The sequence below is a fragment of the Corapipo altera genome, unplaced genomic scaffold (assembly GCF_003945725.1).
Source record: "Corapipo altera isolate COAL_440 unplaced genomic scaffold, ASM394572v1 133, whole genome shotgun sequence".
Taxonomy (NCBI): Eukaryota; Metazoa; Chordata; class Aves; order Passeriformes; family Pipridae; genus Corapipo; species Corapipo altera.
Window position 1 is genome coordinate 2,857,566 of NW_020884939.1, and position 21,220 is coordinate 2,878,785.

The 21,220-nt window shown below is 43.6% G+C and overlaps 1 protein-coding gene across 1 annotated transcript; it reads right to left on the minus strand.

Annotated features, from left to right (window-relative positions):
* Positions 1–17,543: 17,543 nt before the first annotated feature.
* On the minus strand, positions 17,544–19,347 carry LOC113955490 (proteoglycan 4-like). The gene is made up of 3 exons (XM_027661058.1): positions 18,979–19,347; positions 18,440–18,868; positions 17,544–18,356 (listed from the first exon to the last, which is right to left on the minus strand). The coding sequence occupies exons 1-3, from the start codon at positions 19,319–19,321 to the stop codon at positions 17,665–17,667; spliced, it is 1,464 nt and encodes a 487-aa protein (XP_027516859.1). The 5' UTR covers positions 19,322–19,347; the 3' UTR covers positions 17,544–17,664.
* Between the last annotated feature and the right edge of the window lie 1,873 nt (positions 19,348–21,220).

The following is a 21,220-nucleotide window of genomic DNA, read 5'->3' on the forward strand; positions in this document are numbered from 1 at the left end:
GCAAGGATGAGTGTGCAGAAAAAATGCAGATAGCAAAACTGTTTTTATAAGAGGAATGCCAGCAAATACCAGCAAAAAGCTTGGCCTCAAGTGTGTATATGTGTGTGTGGCAGAGTAGCAAGCACTGGGGTCCTGGCACCACTCTTAAACCTGAACTCTGATGTCCAGTATCAGTGAAGTGACTGTGTGTGGGTGTTCAGTATATATGGATATTGTAGTAATAATGGAAAATTCAGAGAAGTTGTTTTTCCTTTTCACTGTTCTCATTCACCTTCATGAGAAACAAGTTATGGGATTCTGTTCTCAGTTATGCTTTCGTAATACATGTTCAACTTTATTAGTTTTTGTTTTTTTTCACAACTTTGTTCATAGATACTTGTAAACTGAACCTAGACAGGTTTCAAACTGTATTTCACCTTTCTAATTCCAGTCTTCTCTTCTTGGCCCCTTAAGAGAGACTGCTGCAGTACAGATGGGCAGTAGATTTTGTCCTTGGAGAGAAATGCGTTGGAAATGCAGCTTTGAAACACCAGAGGCTTTCTTTGCCTCTGTCTTCAACAGGGGTGATGGACCAAGGGGGTCTCAGTGCCCTGGTGGGATAAGTCCTGTGATTGGAGTGCCCTGTTGGATGGTTACAGGCTCTTCAGGAGGGACAGGCAGGGCAGAAGAGGCAGAAGGGTGGCCTGTCAGTCTCAATCAGTGCCTGGTAAAGTTATGGAGAGGATTATTCTCAGAAATATTGATAAACACTCAGAGGACAATGACAATGCTGTCATTGGTCACAGCAAGCATGGCTCCAGGAGAGGAAAGTCCTGTTTATTGAACTTGATCTCCTTCTACTACAGGGTAACCCACCTGGCTGATCAAGGGAAGCTAGTTGATGTGATCTTCCTGGATCTCAGTGAAGCTTTCAATCCTGTCTCTCCCAGGATCCTTCTGGACAAACTGTCCATCCCACAGCTGGATAAACACATCCTGTGCTGGGTGAGCAGTTGGCTCTCGGGTCGAGCACAGAGGGTGACAGTGACTGGGGTGACATCAGGCTGTGACCTGTCCCTAGTGGGGCTCCACAGGGCTCCATCTGGGCCCTGTGCTCTCCAACATCTCCATCACTGACTTGGACACAGGACTGGAAGGGACACTGAGCAAGTTTGCAGATGACCCCAAACTGGGAGGAGCTGTTGAGTCCCTGGAAGGCAGGGAGGCCCTGCAGAGAGACCTTGACAGATCCCAGGGCTGGGAATCACCAACCATAGGAAGTTCAACAAGGGGAAGTGCTGGATTCTGCCCCTGGGATGGGGCAACCCCAGGTGGACAGACAGACTGGGAATGAGATGCCGGAAGGCAGTGCTGGGAAAGGGCCCTGGGGTGCTGGTGGGTGGGCAGTTGGCCATGAGTCAGCAGTGCCCTGGCAGCCAGGAGGGACATCCCTGTCCTGGGGGCATCAGGGAGGGAATTGTCCTGCTCTACTGTGCCCTGGGGCAGCCTCACCTTGAGTTCTAGGGGCAGTTTGGGGCACCACAGTATAAAAAAGACATTAAGCCATTAGAGAATGTCCAAAAGAAGGCCCTGAGGATCCTGTAGGGTCTGTAGGGGAAACCTTATGAGAAGTGGCTGAGGGCAATTGGTCTGTTCAGCCTGGAGAAGAGCAGGCTGAGGGCAGACATCATTGTGATCTTCAACATCCTCATGAGGGGCAGTGGAGGGGCAGGTACTGATCTCTCCCCTCTCCTGACCAGTGAAAGGACTCGAGGAAACAGCATGAAACTGAGTCAGGTTAGATAACAGGAAAAGGTTTTTCACCCAGAGGGTGGTGGAGCAGTGGAACAGGCTCCCTTGGGAAGCTGTCACAGCACCAAGCCTGACAGAGCTCAAGAAGTGTTTGGTCAGCACTCTCAGGCATGTGGTGGGATTGTTGTGGTGTCCTGAAGTGGAGGCCAGGACCCCCTGTGGAGGCCAGGAGTTGGGCTTGATGACTCTGATGGGTCCCTTCCAATCCAGCATATTCTATGATTCTATGTACATCATTTTTTTTTTTTTTTGTATGTAATAGTGGAAGTAACCTCATTTTTATACAAATATTTTTTCTTTGGCCACACTGTTAGCTTATGGTCTGTAGATAAAGATTACTTACAGGCAACAGCTGCTGCTGAGTGCAGTCTGGTTCTCTCTCACATGATTCAGTTTGCTGAAGTTGAAACAGTATGGTATAGTTTTGGCTTAATAAACCAACACTGAGAAAAGTTCCTGCTTTTTCTGAAGTATCTTGTGTATCTTACATTTAGAGATCCTGAAAGTCTTGATTTCACTCCTTTGCTGAAGGACTTTGGGAAGCTCTTTATTAGTTGACCTTTTAAGAGGCCTAAACCTGGCTGAACAAACTTGATAGACTTGATCACAATCTGCTGCAAATAACAGTCTCTGGAGCTTCACTGATGTACACTGGCAGATAATCTAAGTCAGTATTTACAGCCTGGCTGTTGCTGAAGTTTACTGACACTGCAGTTGAGCTCAGCTGTGAGGAAAAACGTGGAGAGGGTGTAAGCTGTAGCCCTCAGTAATTTTGTTTTCTCCTCTTCTGTGTCTTCTTTTCATCTGCTCACTTAAAAGTTGTATGAGGAAAGCTGGAGTTTTCTCAGAAGGAGTAATAAGGTTTAGGGAGAGAACTGATTATTAATTCCATTCAATGTAGTCTGATTTCTTTTTAGATTTTTAGGAAAAAAAATCCCAAAGCTCTTGTATGGGTTTTTTTTTTTCATCCCAGTGATTTTTAATAATTTGGAGACAGGACTGTAGTCTCATGTAAGATTGAAATCTCATGCTATGGAAAAGATTTTTTTAGCAAGTAAAAATCATTTTTTGAATAATGTGTATTTCCAAATAGTAACTGTTATCACAGTTAGCTGCTTAGTGTGGCAGTGTGTGAGAGGAAGAATTACAGAGGCTGGCAACAGGCTTTCTTAAAGTGCAGTAGCTGGGGACTCTTGCTGCTCATCCTTATGCAAACAGATCCAACACACCTACATTGCTCACCGTGGGGTTCTGTTCTGATGTGTGCAGAGAGCAGTTTTTGTGTCTGCAGACTCCTACACAGAAGGTGTGGTAATGTATGTATTTTCTTCTGCCTGTCTGTCTTTTCTTTCCTGAAGATTTTTGTTGTTTCAAGGCTTAAAAAAAAAAACCAGCAAAACACCTTACCTGGAGCCTCATGATTCTTCTGTACAAAGCCCAAACCACAGCTTCTCCGTAGTAGTTGATCCCCTACATAAGTCTTGCAGTAACATCTGTTCACCCTCGTGGTTTCAGCAGAGCTTTTACATCTTTATTACCTGCTCACAAACACACAAACAGCCTCCTCTGACCTTCTTCTGCAGTGTTTGTGCTGTGAGTCAAGTAGGGGCTTCAGCACTGCAGAAGAAAAGCGGTATCGTGGTTCTTTCACAAGCTGTGGAGAATTCTATCATCTAACTCACACTGGAGATCCCTACTGTAATACCACACCAGTGCCATAATTTCTATTCTGTCTATTCAGAATTGCTTCCAATGTAGTACATTTATCCTGTATTCAAGAATTGGGTAGTTGGTTGCTGTTGCCATATGCATAAACAACCCCCGATGTCAGCCAGGCACCCTCTGTGCCGGTACCAAGGTAACCCATAAACCTGACAGTACAGCTTTGTACACAGCCTGCACTGGCATCGAGTTCCACCTAAAACCTGTTTAGAAAGGATAACTTTCTTGTTCAAACAGATGGGCTGATGACAAACCATGTGTTCTGTAGACTTTGGGCAGTGCTTCCCCTCCAGAGTCGTCTCTTCCCAAGCAGCACATGCAGTGGAGTGATTGTTCTGGGCACTCACATCTGCCGTGCTTATTCTTTCATTTTGTTTATTCACACTGTTATTTCTGCCTAGCCTGCCCTCTCACTGGCTGAGCTAGCACACTGAATGCACAAAAGACTCTTTTTCCTTAATGAATACTTCTTTTTCAGTTAAAAAAAGAAGCTATACAAATGCATTCTTTTTTTTGGTGGAAAACTTAGAGGTGTCGCAGTCTCAGCATGGGAAAACTCGAGTTCTATCCCCAGATCTCACACTGAGTGGGAGAGATCTTAATACTTTTGCTGCTTTCTCCACATTTAGTGGCTTCAACAATTGGTTTCCTCGGTGAAATTTCCCTGATCTTTCTTTTCTCATGTTACAATGCAAAAATGAGGTGTACCCTGATCTTGTATCACCAGGGTGGTGGGTGTAAGTTTCAATAAGACTTCACCACAATAAAAAATCTTGCAAAATTAAACAGATTTATTGCACCATAGTTTGTAGTAGGAAATGGAGTTGTTAAGCAGATCGAAAGGAAATTTTATCACCCCAAGGAATAAGTAATTTTCAGTACAGCTTCTCTCATTCCCTCCTTTCAGTAATTACTTCCTTCCTTTCTTTAATTACTTGTAAACCTGTAACACTGGACATCACTGAAGGATGTGAAGCCCTCACATTGTGTAGCTGTAGCTGCATGTTTCATGTTCTCGCCTCTGGTTTAGTGATTCAACAGGTTGGCATATCCCTACTTCAAAGTGAGATATTTGTATGTGTGAGGTACCCCAGGAGTGCCAATGCCCAGCAGTGTAGACAGGGCCTATAAATTCTTTCTCCTTCTATTTATTCTGTGGAGGGTCACTGCTGATAACACTGAAAGTCACGACGTTTGTCTCTCACGCTGAAGCTGAAGTGGAATCCCACACAAATTACTGGGGAAAATCAAAACAGCGGGAGGGAGAGTGCTGTGCCCTGACATCCAAGTGCTGCAATACACTCTGCATTTGGGGTGGCTAGGATGCTGTCATCTTACCTGGCAATGGAGCAGTACTTGGGAGTCCTTTGGAGCCCGGTGAGTTAAGACTTTAATGAAAAGATAAAATTTATATGATACTTGAAAGGGAAGGAGATAGTCTGAGTTATGGAATAAAAGCATAATTCTCCCTTCCTTTCAAGCACCTCTTTTAAAAGTACGATGGCAAAAGAAAAGGAGAACAAGGGAACGCTAAGTTAAAAATAATACAAATTATCACAGATTCTGAACTCCACTGACTCTCCTGATGAGAGAGATGACCCACACGATTTGGTTCTTCCATGTGCTGCCAGGAGCCAGGCCCTGAAATAAGAAGCAGAGGTCTTTGATCTACATGTACAGAATAAGAAAAGATTGGTACAGAAAACTGAACCCACTGGACCTGCATGGGGTTTTTACTGGCTCTTGAAAGATGTGTAAGTCATTACAATAATGTTCCCACCTCTCTGCTGGTTTAACCCAAAGGCCTGTAGCCTGTTAACCTCTTTTCAATGCTAGCAAAGCGGTGTGGAAGAACAGGGAAACCATGTAGTGATGATTCCTTAAAATCCTGGATTATCTCCTGACAATCTGTACTTTGGGCACTTTTGAACCAAATATTGTGTCGCTGTACTCAATAGGCTTCAATGGATTTTCCTTTCTTTAATTTAATTTTGAAGCCCTGTCAGTTTTTGACAGCCACAACGCCCTGTGCCATAGAGCTTTGCAGCTTCACTGTGCACAGTACAGAGAATTTTTTTCCTGTGTTTTAATCCTGTGATTTAAATTTTTTTTTTTATTGTATAATGTCTCATTCTTTGAAAAGAGAGTGAACACTTCTGTTGGTAATTTAAAAATTGTTAGCATATAGTTGGTCAGCTTTTTCCTGAGGTGGAAAAGTTTGTCTGTTCAGTTTTTCTTCATATGAAATCCATTCCGTGCCTTTGATTGGACTTGTTGCTTGCCCCGTGCCCTTTCCCAATCCATGGTAAGGTGTTGCAGAGAGCTGCTTTGGAATTGCAAGCAGCACTCAGGATGTAGGTGCACTGCATATTGATATGAGGAATCACAATGTTTTCCCTGTTCTCTTCTGCTCCTTTCCTAATAACTTGGAGCACTCAATTCCCTTTTTATGACCTTTGCAGAGCGTTGTGCTCAAGTTCTCATGGAGCAGCATATTCTAACTCCAGTATCTCAGAATCTACCATTATGTGTATAAATTTTAGATTATATTTCTTTGTGTGCACAGTACTGCATTTGTCTGTGATGAATTTCAGCTGTTCCTCCTTCCCACTCTCACTCTGTTGCAGGGTTATGGTGCTTGTGTTACCCAGCCTGATCCCAGGAGCTGATATTCCAGTGATATCTGTAGGCTGTGTCACTCACTGCTCTACTCACATGCATTTTCAAACCTGTTCACACACCAGGGCTGTGTTGCACAGGGTATGGTGACCTTCCAGCACGTACTTCCCAGTGTTCATCTTCCTGGCAGTTCCTTAGCTAGGTGAAAACCTTCAGTTCCATGCAACAGTTACTCTGTGAGCTTTGGGGTAAAACATTTTAGTTGTGAAGCTTTGTCTTTGTGTGTGGTTATTTTTTATTAAGGGAAGGTCAATTAGTTTCATTGCTTACCCCAGCACCATTTAATTCACTGTTGAGCATTGTTTTAAAGGCACCTTAATCGTTCCCTTCCCTTTTCCTGATCCCCTGCTTCCAGGCAGTGCTTTTGCCTTCTAGGAAGAAGTCTTGCAGGCTGCACCCTGTAACTTACTGCCACTCGTGGTCTCGGTGGACAAACCAGAAGTGTGCAGGTACAATGTGGGGCCCAGCACCACAGGAGGGGCCTACCTTACACAGGCATTTTGCAATAGTTGCTCATAACCCTGGTCAGCTTTCCTAGTGTCTCTCTTGTCATTGCAGTCAGAAAGTACTTGACCTCTTGATAACAGTCCCAAAATTCAAAAATTAAGATAAACAGGATGTGAGCTGTCAAACCAGTGGAAGGTTCCCAAAGTGGACTGCATAGTGAAAAATTGGGCAGCACTGTTGTGATAACAGTTTTATTGTATGTCCATGCATTTGCATTTTAGTATGCAGCAAAGGTCGATTGCAGTCTAGGAATTATATTGAAATGTTCATCACTAGAATGGCATCTGCAGGTTAGTGAATGTGGACTACCTACAAAACTTTAACCCATGCAGTAAAGCAGTACCTTCTCCCATCACCAATGGCAAGTGTGAGCAGAGCTGGAATTCATGGTCTGTGTGCTCTTGGAAGAACTCTGTATTCAAGAAGGAGATGGAGGAGGGGATCCATGACCAGGGTGTCCTTTGCAGCAGAATGTTCTGCAGGAGTGGCACCATGTTCTCCTGGTCTGTGGTGCAGGACTTGGCAGGTGTTTTCAAACTGCACAGTTTACAGCTCAGTGGAATTTGGAAGTTGTTATTGCTCATTGCTCTCCATTTTAGATGAAATGAAGGCGGTGATGTAAAAGACCCGTTGCAGTTTATCACACGGACTGTGAGGCTGCCCCGACAGCCCTCACTGGAGCAGACTGGGGGGATGTAACAGGGACATAACTGTGAAATGGAAACACTTTCAGAACTCACATAAGTCAAGCACGTGTGGTTTCACAGAAAACCTCAGAGCCAGGGCGTGGGGACATGTCCACATGGGCCCTGTGCTCCAGGAGCTGAGCAGCAGGGATGTTCCCTGCCCCAGCCACCGTGTCTGAAGGGAGCTGGGTCAGCACTGCACTGGGCTGCAGAGCCCTGGCACGGGAAGCAAAGGGCTGTTGTATTTCGGCTTTCCCAAGTCCCTAAACTAACACGTGCACAGCAGTGATGGAAGCAGGCAGATTCAGGCAGTGACTGTGAAGCACCAGGTGATTACTGTTGTGCAGAAAAAGAACATTTCAGGATCACCACCTGGGTTGGATTTGGATCTATCTATCTATCTGTCTATCTGCTTGCATTGCCCCATGGGACTGTGGGGGCATCAACTCGCTGCCTTCTCTTAAGACAGGTTTTTCTGAGCACAGAGCTGATACTGTAAGTTTATTTTCAGATAAGCTTCAGGTGGTACTGAATGAGTAGAAAGGTAGTGGTTAGGTTTTAGCAAAGACGTTTTTTCATGTACAACATTCAAGGGAGAAAGGAAATTGTCAGAGAAAATGTATCCCTGTACAAGAAGGCATCTGCCATGCTAAGAATTTGGCAATAAGAATTTCCACCCTGTCTTTATACAACAGTTATACAACAGTTTTAATGGTCATTTACAGCTAGAACTCAGTAATATCAGGGAAGTTTTCTTGCCCAATCCTGATGTTTACAAAATACTACAGTTGTCCTACCCTGTGATTTCTTGGCTGTGAATTACTCTCATAGTAAATATTTTCGTCAGCGAGAACCCTGCCCTGTGCTTAACTTTTAACTTAAAGACTTCATGAATTCTAATTAGAAGTTATATTGAAATTCTGAATGCTTGCTGGCAGGAGATGTTGATTTGAGTAATTGTACTAATATTAGATAACATTCCTTGAAAATATAAGGATCAAGGTTTCAAAAGGATTCTAATAAAACCTGAATTGAAAACCTGGAAATATCGGTGCTGGAGAAGTGAGGGAGGTGGAAGACAGCCAAACAAACTGGAAGTTTCATTATTGTCCACTTTTATTATTTTAATACAGGTCTTAGACTATTTAGAGCTTTCTTCCTAGAATCCTGTAATTAGCAGAAAAGTAGATTTTAATTAAAAGTATTTCAGGACCTCATTGACTGAAAAAAATGGAATCACAGAAAAAAAATTGCAATAGCACACACTTAAACATAGAGGTGCTTGAAGGCAAATAATGTATTGCTTTTTGAAGTGTGACTTGAAAGGTGTCACTTAATGCTTATTTTTAAATATATTTCAGACTTGTTTTGACTGAAAATTTTTGCTTAAAATTATAGTTTTCTCTGAGACACTCTTAATGTTTTCTTTAATTGAAAGTTTACATTAACAGCCCTATAAATAACTGAACTCCCAAGTACTTAGATTCTTTCAATGAGTTAAAGAAATTTTTGCTGGTAAAATGAATACAAGAACACTCAGGCAATATTCTGTGAATGTTCACAGGTGGAAAGCATAAGCAAGTAAAGACTCATGAGATCACTGAACAAGTCCAAAGCCCAGTGACAGGACCTGTGTCCTCAAAGTTGTCACAGCCCTGAAGGAACTGGGCCTTGCCTCAGAGGAACGAGCTGGCCAAGCTCATGAGCTTGTTTTTCTTAGTGGGTATTTCCAAATGCCAGGTCCATTACAATTTCCATTTTACTCATTCCCTGTTGATTTGATCAAATGCAAACTCCAGTCCATCTTACTGTTAATTCATCAGTTGGTTATGGCTTTAGTTCAAACCTTGATTTGATTAACAGGGTTCAATGTTAGTCAGTCTAGTGTAACAATAACTTCATTTGCTTTCTTTTTGTGCTCTGGCTTACTAATTTTCAGTAAAATTCACAAGGACATGCAAAACCTCATTTTCTCTGAGTCACAAGAACTGGCTATGCTGAGAAGGTGGGAGGGAATCCAAGGGAGACATCAGAGCTTCTGGCTCCTTACTTCTCTCTTGTCATACGCAACAGTTAATTTTCTGTGGCTCAGAAAATCAGCGTGTCGTGTAGTTGACTCACATAGAGGTGGAATATTTGACTTCAAGTTTGAAATACAAACACATCGTTGCAGGTTCTGCACATACAGGTATATCCTGTGTGAGAAAAAGTGATCATAATCCAAACATGGGGAGGAAAGGAAGACCACCCTGGGCAAATCAATTCTTTCATTCTGAAGTTTTCTAACACCTCTGATGATCTGGAAAGAGTGAGTTTATTTTCCTGTGAGCCCTTCTCCTTGCTTCCCAGTGTGCCAGCTGCATCAGTTCCCACTGCAGCACAGGCAAAATAAACAGAGAAGTAAATAGCAAGATCTTCTGCAGGCAGATCCAAAGTCACAGATCCTATGCATGAAGTGTTTTCTCATTTTAAGCAGTGGGAATTTTTCATTAACATGAATGGGATCAGGAGTTAACTCTACAAATCTATACCTGCTTAACTTCCCAAATTTCTATTTGTTCAGAATGCTCCTATATAATTTTCCTAGAAATGAATGAATGATCTGCAGTATTCTAAGGTCTCTGAGTGCAGTACAGCCCTGAGTAGTGCACAGCAGTGGGAATGGATGGGGAAGGTTGTCCTTCAGCAATGCTATTTCCCACTTGAATCAATGGGTTGTTGTAGTGAACTTGACAAGAAGCATCTTATTTCTTTAAATGCACAGAGCTTAAAGGAGCTGGGTTACTTTAGTCAGTCCAGGGAATATGTGTTGACCTTAGTGTTTTTAATGAAGGTGGAAGGGTTGTTCTGTGTAACAATTCAAGAACCTACCTTCTTCTTCTTGGGTTTCCCTGGATCTTGCATATGGTGCCCAGAGTCACAGGTGGGAGAAAGGACAAAAGCTGTCACAGAATAAGCCTCTCTGTTATTTACTTATTGTTGGTGTCACTCTAGAGGCTGCAGTAGGCTGACACAGATGTCAGTGCTTGTGGAAGTGAGGGATTATGAAGGACAGGAAGGATCAGGCTGAAATTCAGAAGGGAAGGCTGCAGGGGAAGGATCAAGGGATTTCTGAGCAAAAAGGTCTGCTTGACTGCCCCTCTGAGGAGAGATGGAGTAAAAAGGAGCAGGAGCAGAGGCTGGAAATGGCAGCAGGAGGAACACAGGCATGTTCTCCATATGTGCCTTGGAGGGGTCCACGAAGGTGAGGAACACATCTGGCTGTTGTAAGGGGAGATGGGGGTGAAGACACCTTGGTGAGATTGAGAAGAGGCTGAGGGGAGAATCATGTTATCATCTAGTTCCTCACTGTTATAGTGGAGAAGGCTGGCTGTCCTTAGAGCAAAACCACTGCCTCGTGCAGATTGACCTGCTGTGTAGTAGCAAACACATCAGCCCTGAGCAGACAAGAGAGTGCCTGTGCTTCCAGTCAGGGCTCTCAGTGAGGCAGCAGCCAAGAGCAAACGGAAAGCAAGCTTGCACTGAGATATTAATCTGCAAAAAGCTGTAATTCTGGAGTTTTGTGTGCTGCTCAGGCCGCAGAGTGTTTAAAGGCTGATGCAGAAGAACGGATGGAAGGCTTCCTGCCCCAGGAGAGGCTGTGTTCACACAGTGCTGGAAATTTGGAAGCAGCTAAAAGCACTGGATGAAAACTCATCACCTACTGAGCAGGCAGCATCCTTCAACCAAATGCACACAGGATTTTGTAACCAACGTAGTGCCTAAAACTTTAATTGGCATAATGATATTTCAGTGTTAAATATGATATTTTCCTTTGTCTTCACTGGCATAGCATCTCTGAGCACTGAGAAGATGGAAGGCAGCAGAAAAGAGGAAGGAATACCTACTTTGGGACCAATTGCAAGCATTATCCCTTTCTATTCGCAGTATATTGCTGCAGCAAAATATGAGCTTTTTTATATTTCATGAGTTTTTTTCAAGATCAATGCTATATATTTTACATCCCATGTCAACTTTTTTGTGATTAATGCTAGTCAGAAACTTTACAGAGGATAAAGTCTCTATCCTGTCATTTTATACTGTCATACTGGTCAGGGGAAACAGGATATCAATGTAACAGCTCAGGAGAGATACAATTAATATTCTTTCCAAATAGCTGAGATACTATGTAATAATTTGAGATATATATCTTTAACACCTCTGTTTACAAGAAAATAAAGCCTTGGTAAAACAAAGGGATCTTTAAAATACTGGGGAAAAGAAAATGTGCAAGTACTTGAAGACTTGCAAAACACGAATTTACTGATGAGACTAGAAATCTGAATATATGAACACTAATAAATGAAATAATTGAACCCTTGTACTGCTGAAAAAATACTGAAAAACTCAAAGACCTGATAGACTGATGGAAAGCAGGTGCTATGTTAATTTTCAACAATAATTAAAGAAATAAACCCGAGGCAAAACACAAAAGAACCCCAAATCAAAAGAACAACAAATGCAGGAAGAAAATTAGACCTGAGAGTTGCTCTCTTACTAATGAAAAGAAAAAAAAAGGTTTTTTGGTACAAGGAAAATGTCATGAATGTTTCAAAGGCAAAACCAGCATAAATTGTTTATAAAGAATAACTACTGGAATTAACATACATGTTCTTATTAACAGAGTTGCCAAAATGCTTTTGAAGAATAAGCATATTAACTTGTTTTGTGCTGAATCAAAATTGAGTTATTAGCTGTGGAAGACATGCTTCTTTTTAAAATTTAAACAACTACAAACCTCCAGAAATAAAACTTGCTACAAGGACATGAGCTTGCTGGCTTCCTAAAAATCTTTGAAATACTACATGGCACCAAGATGCAATTAAATGCAATGATTGGTGTGAAGCAATGTTGTTCATCTATTTGATTTTTCTGTATTTTTGATAAAGGGAGAAATACATTAAAAAAAGGCCCAGGTGACTTGTTGACTAACATAGAATTGTACATACAGACTGGAAAAGTCCTATGTATAATCAGGCTAACCTGTCTGTTTTCTTGTGGTGTGGATAAATTATTCTCGTTTCATAATGTAAGAGGATTCATTTGAAAAGAAATAACTTTTTAAAAAACAACAACCCTAAGTATGGCAAAAAGACCTCCTTGAATTCACTGTGTTTGCTCTTGGCTGGCATTATTTTGCAGTGAGAAGCCAACATGACTTGGTTGTTCCCAGTATGCAATTCATTGCCACATGCCTGAAGGTTTTCTTCGTGAATCCCCGTAATATTTCAGTGTCCAGCCTCAAAGTTCCCAGCCATGCTTTAGCTGGCCATAAAAAACTACTTGGGCCTGTATTAAAATACTCATTAAACACAGAATATTCAGTATGGCATTATGTAGTGGGCTCTGTGATAAAACACAAAGAGCATTATCTGAGATTCATCAGAACTTGAGAGAAATATTGCTGGATATGGCAAAGAATTACCAAAACCAAAAAGGATTAACGTGGTACTGTAGAGAAAAGTCTCTTTACTTGGATTTAGAAATCACAGCACATATATAGCAAGCACCCACTTTTATATTCACTGCTGTGGGACCAAACTATACTACAAAGCATTTCCAAGAGGGGTTTTTTTCACCTATTTTTTTCTGACTACTTACATTTCTACAGTATGCCAATCTCTCCTTGTTCTGGTATGATAAACACTCTGGGGTGAGCTATTAAAAGTCTCATTTTTCTTTCTGTTTTTTGCCTACCCACTGCCTGCTCCAACCTGAACATGATCCTTTTCTTCACTGTAGTGGTCAATAATTTTTCTTGGTGTCTCTTGCCCTTTGTCCATTGTGAATTGTGTGATCTATGCCCTCTCTTAAAGAAATCTGGTGTGCTGTTCCAGCCCAAACAAACAGAAACCCTCAAGCCACCCCATTTATACTGGTGAGCAGTTATTTCTCCAGGTAAGTGTGGCCAGTGGAATAACATTGGTGTTCTCCACACAGTAAGTTTTCCTTCAGGACTGGGACAGGTGAAACACCCTGTTGGGAGCCTTGTGAGTGAAGATGCAAAGGAAGGGAAATCCTGCCCCTGACTAAAGCCTTCCCTCTGCTCACTGTGTCCTGTGTCACTGGAGGTTCAGGAAACACTTTGCTTCCTAGAATAACAGGAGAAGTATCTTTGATATTCGGGTGTTGTGCCACAGTTCTTAAACTGCAGTATAAGCAAAGAGCACCTTTTTTCCACAAGTTAGTGCAATGAGCTAATATTGGTATTAATTGGAGATGTGTGTAAAAGGTAGTTAATCAATATGTTTCGTGTGCTGAGAACAGAGTTGACAGTGTCAACTGGTGCTGTATGGAATATTTGATTTTATATTAATTACTTATTTATTTTCTGTGTTCCATAAAACAGACTTTACAGGCTTGCTTCCTTGGCTTAATTCCTTGTGGATGAAGAAAAATCAATATAAATGAAGGCTCAGTTTTGCAAATATCCATATTTGGGTTCAGTGTAGTTACTCAAATTCCTAATAATTTGGAAGAGCAGATCTTCATTTATAAAGTGAGAATGGATAATTTATTTCTATCTCAGCAAAAGCACACTAGGCATCATTGTCTATGAAAACCATGGCCATGATTAAGTATTAATTATACTGCTAGAGGTAACTGCAGGGGGTGAGAGGCTTGAAGTGTTGGCTCTTCGGCTAAAAATATGTTTTAAACATTGCATATTTATTATGAAAAAGATTCTTGTAGAGGGACTGCTCCAAACCAAAGTTTCTTTACTTTGGTATTTTTAAAGGAAACCATGTTTTTTGGTTTGTATTCTTATTTTCCCCTTTATATTCTGGTACACTGTTTTAGAAAATGATATTTTTATGCTTCAGAAATCGGATTGAGTCAACTCCTTGATTGTGACATGCAGCCACAGGTGAGCTCTGGTCACTATATTGCAAAACCTCTCTTTTTATTTTGCATGGTTACTGACTGGGACCACCTGCAGAAGGTCAGGACCTGGTAAAGCTGTAGGCACTTGGGGCAAAATCAGGCAGGCTGTGATGAGTACTCAGCCATTCCTTTGGTTGTGGCCGCTCCTGAATGTTTTCAGCAGGATCACACTGCTCAGTGTATACCAGTAAAGAGCTGTATGGGCCTGTTGAAAATAGGTGCTGATGTTTAAAGCTCTTTGGAAACATCACCTGTTTTTAAAAGCCCATATCTAAGGTGAGGTAATAAGGCTTAAATAATACCTAGTGGTCAGATTATGGCCTCTTGGTTCATATCTGTATTACTAAAGGAAGTCTGAACGCAGTTTTTGTTGTACCCTGTGTGTGCTCACTGTTGTACTCGGTGATGAGTTCCCCTGTGCTTGCTTTTTGGTAGTGTTGGGATCATCCTGTACCTGGTAAGAAAGCTAATGGCGATATAAATATAATCCCAAACCTGCTTATTTTCTGGCAGTTAATTTCAGAGGACTCCCTTGCTGTCTCTGAGGTCATAACCTCTACATAACAGGTAGGTAAGTGATTTCGGGAAGAGGAGAGGTGTGTCTAGTCTCTCAAGATCACAGGAGGTTAAACTGCTACAAATTCAGGCTAAATGTAATTCATTGTTTTGATACAAAGTATTCAAAGAGAAGGTAACAAAGGAGGAAATTTCTGAGGGTTTAGGTAGGTTTGCAGTTGAAAATTACTTCTCTGCTCCTTTTTCTTCTCTTAATCTCTTTCTTTTATCTGTTTCTTTAATATCTTTCATAACTTAAAACTGAATGGGTTGGTTTTTGCTAAGTTGTGTGGATTAGTGTGTGCTAAATAATAGCTTTGTGAAGTGCTCTATCTTGGTTGCATGTTACCCTTTTGAACTTCAGTGAAGATCCTTATTTTCTCCCATGTTTTGAAAGTAGAAGTGTCTCCTGAGAAAACACATGCATCATATTATCTTTCCACTACCTCAGGGTATTAAAGCACTGAAGGCTCTGCAAAAGTTCGCTGGGTGAAATTTTGGAGCCTTGTATATTTTTAAAAGTAAACCTCCTGGTTGAGGTTGTGGCTCCGTGGCTGGGGTCTTACAACGTGTGAGATCCTGCAGCCCCAAGTGCTGCAGCTGCTGGTGGCTTGTGTGTGACCAGCATTTCATTTGAAATGCAGAATTGGTTACGTCAACAGGTTTGATATCACAGTGTTCCAAGGAGGGGGATTAATTCACGTGCTACCTCTATGGACCATAGAAGCTGCTCTGAGTATTATTAATTTAGCTTTGAGGAATTCTCACTTGGATTAATAGCTTTTTGCAAAGTAAAAGAAGACACTTTTTTCTTTAAACTACCAAGCAGTATGTTTCATGTAAGCATTTGTGAGGATTTTAATGAGCTCAAACCATGCAGTGTTCTTCAATTAACTTTGATTATACTTGTGTATAATTTATTTTGACAATAACTGCAAAATTACTTTTCATTCAGGAAACAATTGGAGCTCACCACGTCTTGACCTCCTTTACTCTCATGTAATTTTAATGAAGATAGAATTGAATTTTATTAGGGATGAGACCAATGCACTTGAGAACAGAATCTTTGTTTTTTCTACCCAAAAATGGCAATAAGAAGGGTGGTGATGAAAACAGACCGTAACAATGGAAAATGAATCTTTTAATTATTATAAGATTTTATTTAAGAGTGAGTATAAAGATACTAACACCAATAGAAGTGTTTTATGTGGTTTATGCAATAACATTCTGAATAATAATGCCTGATAGAGAGCATTAGTTTCTGTGCTGCTGGGGAAGAGGAATGACAACTGGAATAACTAATAAAATAAGAAGGAATGACATTTTCTGATGCTCAGTGCAGCACGTTTGCTGTCATTGAGGTAATTCAGAGATATATGTAATAAAAGTCTATAGAACATGCACAGCTTTTAGCAGTTGTTTGCATTCACTGTTTTATTGCAATTACTGTTACTCCTGTTCTGTTTCTTAGTGACACTTTGGATTCTTCTTTGAGTTCCACCTCAACTTCTCTGTCTTGTTGGCACTGCAGGGTCTGATGTTCCTCACAGTCAGCTGCTTTTCTCACACACAGAACTACTCCTCTTAAATACTCTTCTGTTTTTAATCTTTTTTCCTCTCATTAGGAAAGATTCTGGCATATAAGAAATGAACTTCTCATCAGAGGCAGTATAAACCTCTAAAAGTATCTGAATGCTTTCTACCTGGAAAGCAACAGAATAGTGAACTAGACGTCATAGTGTGTTTGGTACGTGCACTTTGGGGACAAAATGTTTTGATAAGCTTTTTGTATTTTTGAGGGAATGGCGGAGACAAGACAGGTTGAAGAAAGATGCCTTGTGCAATTCCTGAGAGGGAGAGTAGTGTTCCTACAGTGTGTAAACTTACCATAGACCTTTTAGTGCTCTTGTAACAGGAAAAATGTGCTTTTATTCAGAGATTTAAGAAAAAAAATCTTAAAACCCATAACAATATATTTTATCCAATCATAGATGCACATTTGCAGGGGAAGCTTTCTCACTACTGCATTATAAAGACACTTTTCAGGCAAAATAATTTGCTGTGGATGTTGCACTGCTATTCTTTAATAGCCGTCTGTAAATTTGGTGGCCTCTGTCCTGGAATATAGGCTTCCTAGGCTGGAGGTCATTTGGGGTTTTTTGCAGCAACATATGTGGCTGCCTCAGGAACTTGCCTGCAGTGTATCAGATAAGTTAGAAGAAAATAAAATGTCCACCTGGAGAGCAGAGATTATATCTGGAGCTCATTGCTTATTTCGGCAGCATGCTGCTGTGTTGTCTTTGTGGACACTTGATTTCTGTTGTTCGAAATTTATTGACTTAAAAGAATAATTAGGTGTCTGCTGTCAGCTCCTCCCTAACTGGGGAGGAGTGGTTATTATAGCATTTACTCTAAACAAAATCTGGATTTATCCAGTGATGGGAATGTGTTTTGCTCTTGCCTATACTCCATTCCTTCTACCTGCCTCTAAGGTATAGCAGATAAGTCAACTTTTTGCAACAGTTCTGTGTTCTCCCACAGGCACCCAGCACCTGGGGTGATGCTGAACCATCCTCTGGGTGATCATGCCCAGCCCAGCCCGGCCCCCCATGGGGTGGGCAGGGGCTGCACCGAGGTACTGCCCCTCTCCCACTGCCCAAACAACCCAAGACAGAGAAGGGAACTGCAAAACCACTCTTTAATAAACTAAAGAAGAATGAGGGATGCGGGAGAGGGTTGGGCCTGGGGGCCTGGATGCAGGTCACTGGCTCAGGGTGTCTTCTGGTCTCTGGGTGCTGCGTCACCGCTGTCGTCGTCTTTTTCTCGGCCGGGATGTGGCCCTGCGGGAAGGTCCCTTGTTCCGTGGAGGTGCTGGCTGGCGCCGAGCACGGGGCCTGGCTGCTGCCACCTCTCTTGTTTTGGGGTCCACCTGGGTGGTGGTGATGCCTGGCGGCAGCTGCAAGTGGTTCTTAACAACCTGGGGCTGCTTCTGCGTTGTCTCCTCCCCCAGCTGGGCCATGCGGGGCAAGGGAGGCCGGGGGTCACTGAGTGGGCTGAGGGAGGGGGTCAAGTTGGGGGTGGTGAGTACGGCATCCTCGCTGTTCCTTTGCTGTGCCTCCATTGCTGGCTCCTTGGGACAGTCGTCTTCCAGCAGGCATTCACAGAACTCGAGGAGCTCATCGAGGTCCTCAGCAGTCAGGCTGGGGGCGTTGGCGGCCAAGGTGGTGTCGTCGCTGTCCTCTTGAGCCACCTCCACTTGTTCCTCAGGGCAACCACTGTCCACCAGGTACTCAAAGAGGTCGTCCAGGAGGTCACTCAAGGTGGGGCTGTTGGGGGCATTGACAATGGTGTCCTCACCCGCTGGGGTTTCAGGCTGGGTGAGCAGGTGGTAGTTGGTGGTGTTCTCTGCCTGCTCAGGAATGGCCTCTGTGCTGGTGGCTGGTCCCTCCTCGGGCAGATCCGTGGGCTTCCTTGGAGCAGGTGTGGTAACAGCTGTTGAAAACGGAACCCCAAGAGATTGAAGTTTTCCTCAGCTAGACTGCCTACCCATGGGCTCTGCTACCCCCCAAACTCACCTTTGGGCTCCATCGTGGTTCTGCCTGCCAGGGCAGGTCGGTGGTGGACACACAACACACCAGAGCCCGTGGGGTACAGGGGCTCTCCCTGGACCACAGCCCTTGGCTGGGGGGGCAGAAGTGCCCCCGTCACCAGCTGCTGTCCCCAACCATAGGCAGGACAGGGAGGCAGCTGCACTGGCCAGGGAAGTTGCACCACAGGGGAAAGTGACACCACCTGCCCCGGGGCCCCCAGAGACCCTGGGACCTCCTGCCTGACGGTGGCTGGGACCAACTGGTGGGTGCTGGTGTGGAGCTGGACCGGCCCAGAGTACAGTGGCAGCCCTGGGACAGAGGGCAGCTCCCAGGGAGCTCCCAGGGCTGGCCTGGCGAGGGCAGCAAAGCTCACGCTGGCCACCTTCAACACTGTCACCTGGAGAGGGAACCTCTCTGTTGGGGGAAGCAAAAAGGGGTGATGAGGTGAGATATTGCGGGGTGTAGCTAGTTGGGGACACCTGGAGGGCAGGACTCTCGGGAGGAATTGGGGCCTGCTGCTGTACCTGCCATGGTGCTTGGCCAGTTTGGGGTTTGTTTGGGGTTTGTTTGGGGCAGGCAGCATTCTGGGGTTCTGTCGCCAGGGCGACTGTTTGGGGCAAACAGCATTCTGGGGATTCCATTGCCAGAGCTGGTGATCCCACCAACACTTGCTCCAGCCAGCATTGTGATGAAGATCTGCCCACCACCAGCATGAAGGTGCCCTCCGTTCCCTCCCAGCTCTGCCCCCACTCCCAGCACCAAAGCTGCCACCAGCTCAGGAACAGCAAACTGGGAATACCCTGTTGTTCCCAAAGGGAGCCATTCCCCGTGGGACAACCCAATCCCACCCAGACCCCCTCTGGGCATGGCACAGGGAGAGCTGCACCTTTCCCACTCACCTGCTGGGTCTCCATCAGCCGTTTTGGCAGTTGCCACGTTCAGATGCCACATCCAAGGGCGGTTGCAGAGCCCTCAGCCTGGCCCAACTGCCCGCTGGCCCTGGCACTGCATCTCCACCCCATCCCACAGCCCTGGGGCTCGTCGTGACCTGGCCACCCCACCCAAACATTAGTGGTGCACACTGGGCACTGTTCATGCTCCAGAACTGCTGTTCAGGAACATTACAGTGGCTCCAGGCCCAGTTCCACTGAATTAGAAGCTTCCAAATCAATCCTTCCTTCCCCTCCTGGTGTTTGTGTGGGAAATGGAATTGGTGGGTGGAACTGAAGGGGATGTGACCCTGGTCCAAAATCGTCTCTATCATTTTGGGCCCAATTTTCAGAGCTGCTGAACACAAGTTTGCTGAAATTAAACGAAGGCTTTGGTGGTCAATCGCTCTGAAACCAACTCCAGAATTGGCAACAGCTCTCATTTTGTCTCACCCTGGTGCTGTCCAAAATTAGGTTTCAAGCAGTGTGGAAAGGCATCTCAATAGGTTCTTTCTGCAAATACTGCAGCAAAATGAACTGGTATGTTATAAAGTAGATTCTGTTTTATTTATGCTTTATCTTCATGCCTTTAGTGAAATTAATTTTTAAATGAACCTCAAGATTTAAATAGCTCCAAGTGTCTTTCCTTACAGCTAGAATATAGCAGGTCTTTAGTCTGATCTGCCATGAAAAAAAATGGAGGATAAGCTCTAAAATACCTTGGGAAATGTATTTTGCCTTTTCCTATTCTGGATGATGAATTGGATAAATTCTGTTCTGGTTTGGTGCAGAAACTCAAGTTCAGATTTCCTTTGTACATCTGAACTTGCAGGAGACTTTGTTTTATTCCATGGCAGTAAAGAAAAAGGAGTTTTATCTTTTTGGTGGGGTAGGGTTTGGTGTTTTGGTGAGGGGTTTTATTTATTTTTATTATTAGTCTTTATAACTCTTAGATCTTGCACTTCTTTGCAGGTATTTCAGCTGTGTGGTGCCAGTTGGCAGGGCAGAGCCCCTGCAGTGACTGGAGTGCCTGGTGTCAGAGTACTGGTCTCATGTCAGCTCTGGGGTTTGTGTGACGTAGGGGGGTCATGGGAAACCGCTTTCAAGGCCTTACTTGGGGTGCCACAGTGTCTGCTCAATGTTTCTTGTGTCTGAGGACTCCCTGACACTGGTGTCTGTGAGAGGAGCTGTTGAGACTGTTTGTGTGCACAGCAGATGGTGGGGCAGCGTGGGGGCAACCCAGCAGGGTCTGAGAGCAGCAGATCTCACCTCCAGCCTGTACAAGCTCTGGACAGCAACAGAGCTGAATTCTTTGAAAACTGTGTCCACATCTTCTTTTATAACTAGTAGATGTCTGCTTAATAGCTACTAAGTGTCAGAACTTAGCTATTGAAGACTTACCTGGTATAAAGATAAATGCAGAGATCGTTTTGGAGTAGGCCACTCACTGGATCCACAGATCCAGCTGTGGATCTGTGGTTTTCCTGTATTTTATTTTCTTGGGGTTTATTTCTTTTTTTTTCTTAGAGATAGAACTCAGTGAAAAAGGACTGGAGTGTAAATCCAATGAGGAACAGCTCAGGGAGCTGGGGGGGCTCAACCTGGAGAAAAGGAGGCTCAGGGGGGACCTTCTTTCTCTGCAACTCCCTGACAGGAGAGGGGGGCGGGGGGGGTTGTGCTCTGCTCCCAGGGAACAAGGGACAGGACAAGAGGAAACAGCCTCAAGCCGTGCCAGGGGAGGGTCAGGTTGGATATTAGGGAAATTTTTTTCATGCCACATGTTGTCAAGTATTGGCACAGGCTGCCCAGGGCAGTGGCGGAGTCGCCATCCCTGGAA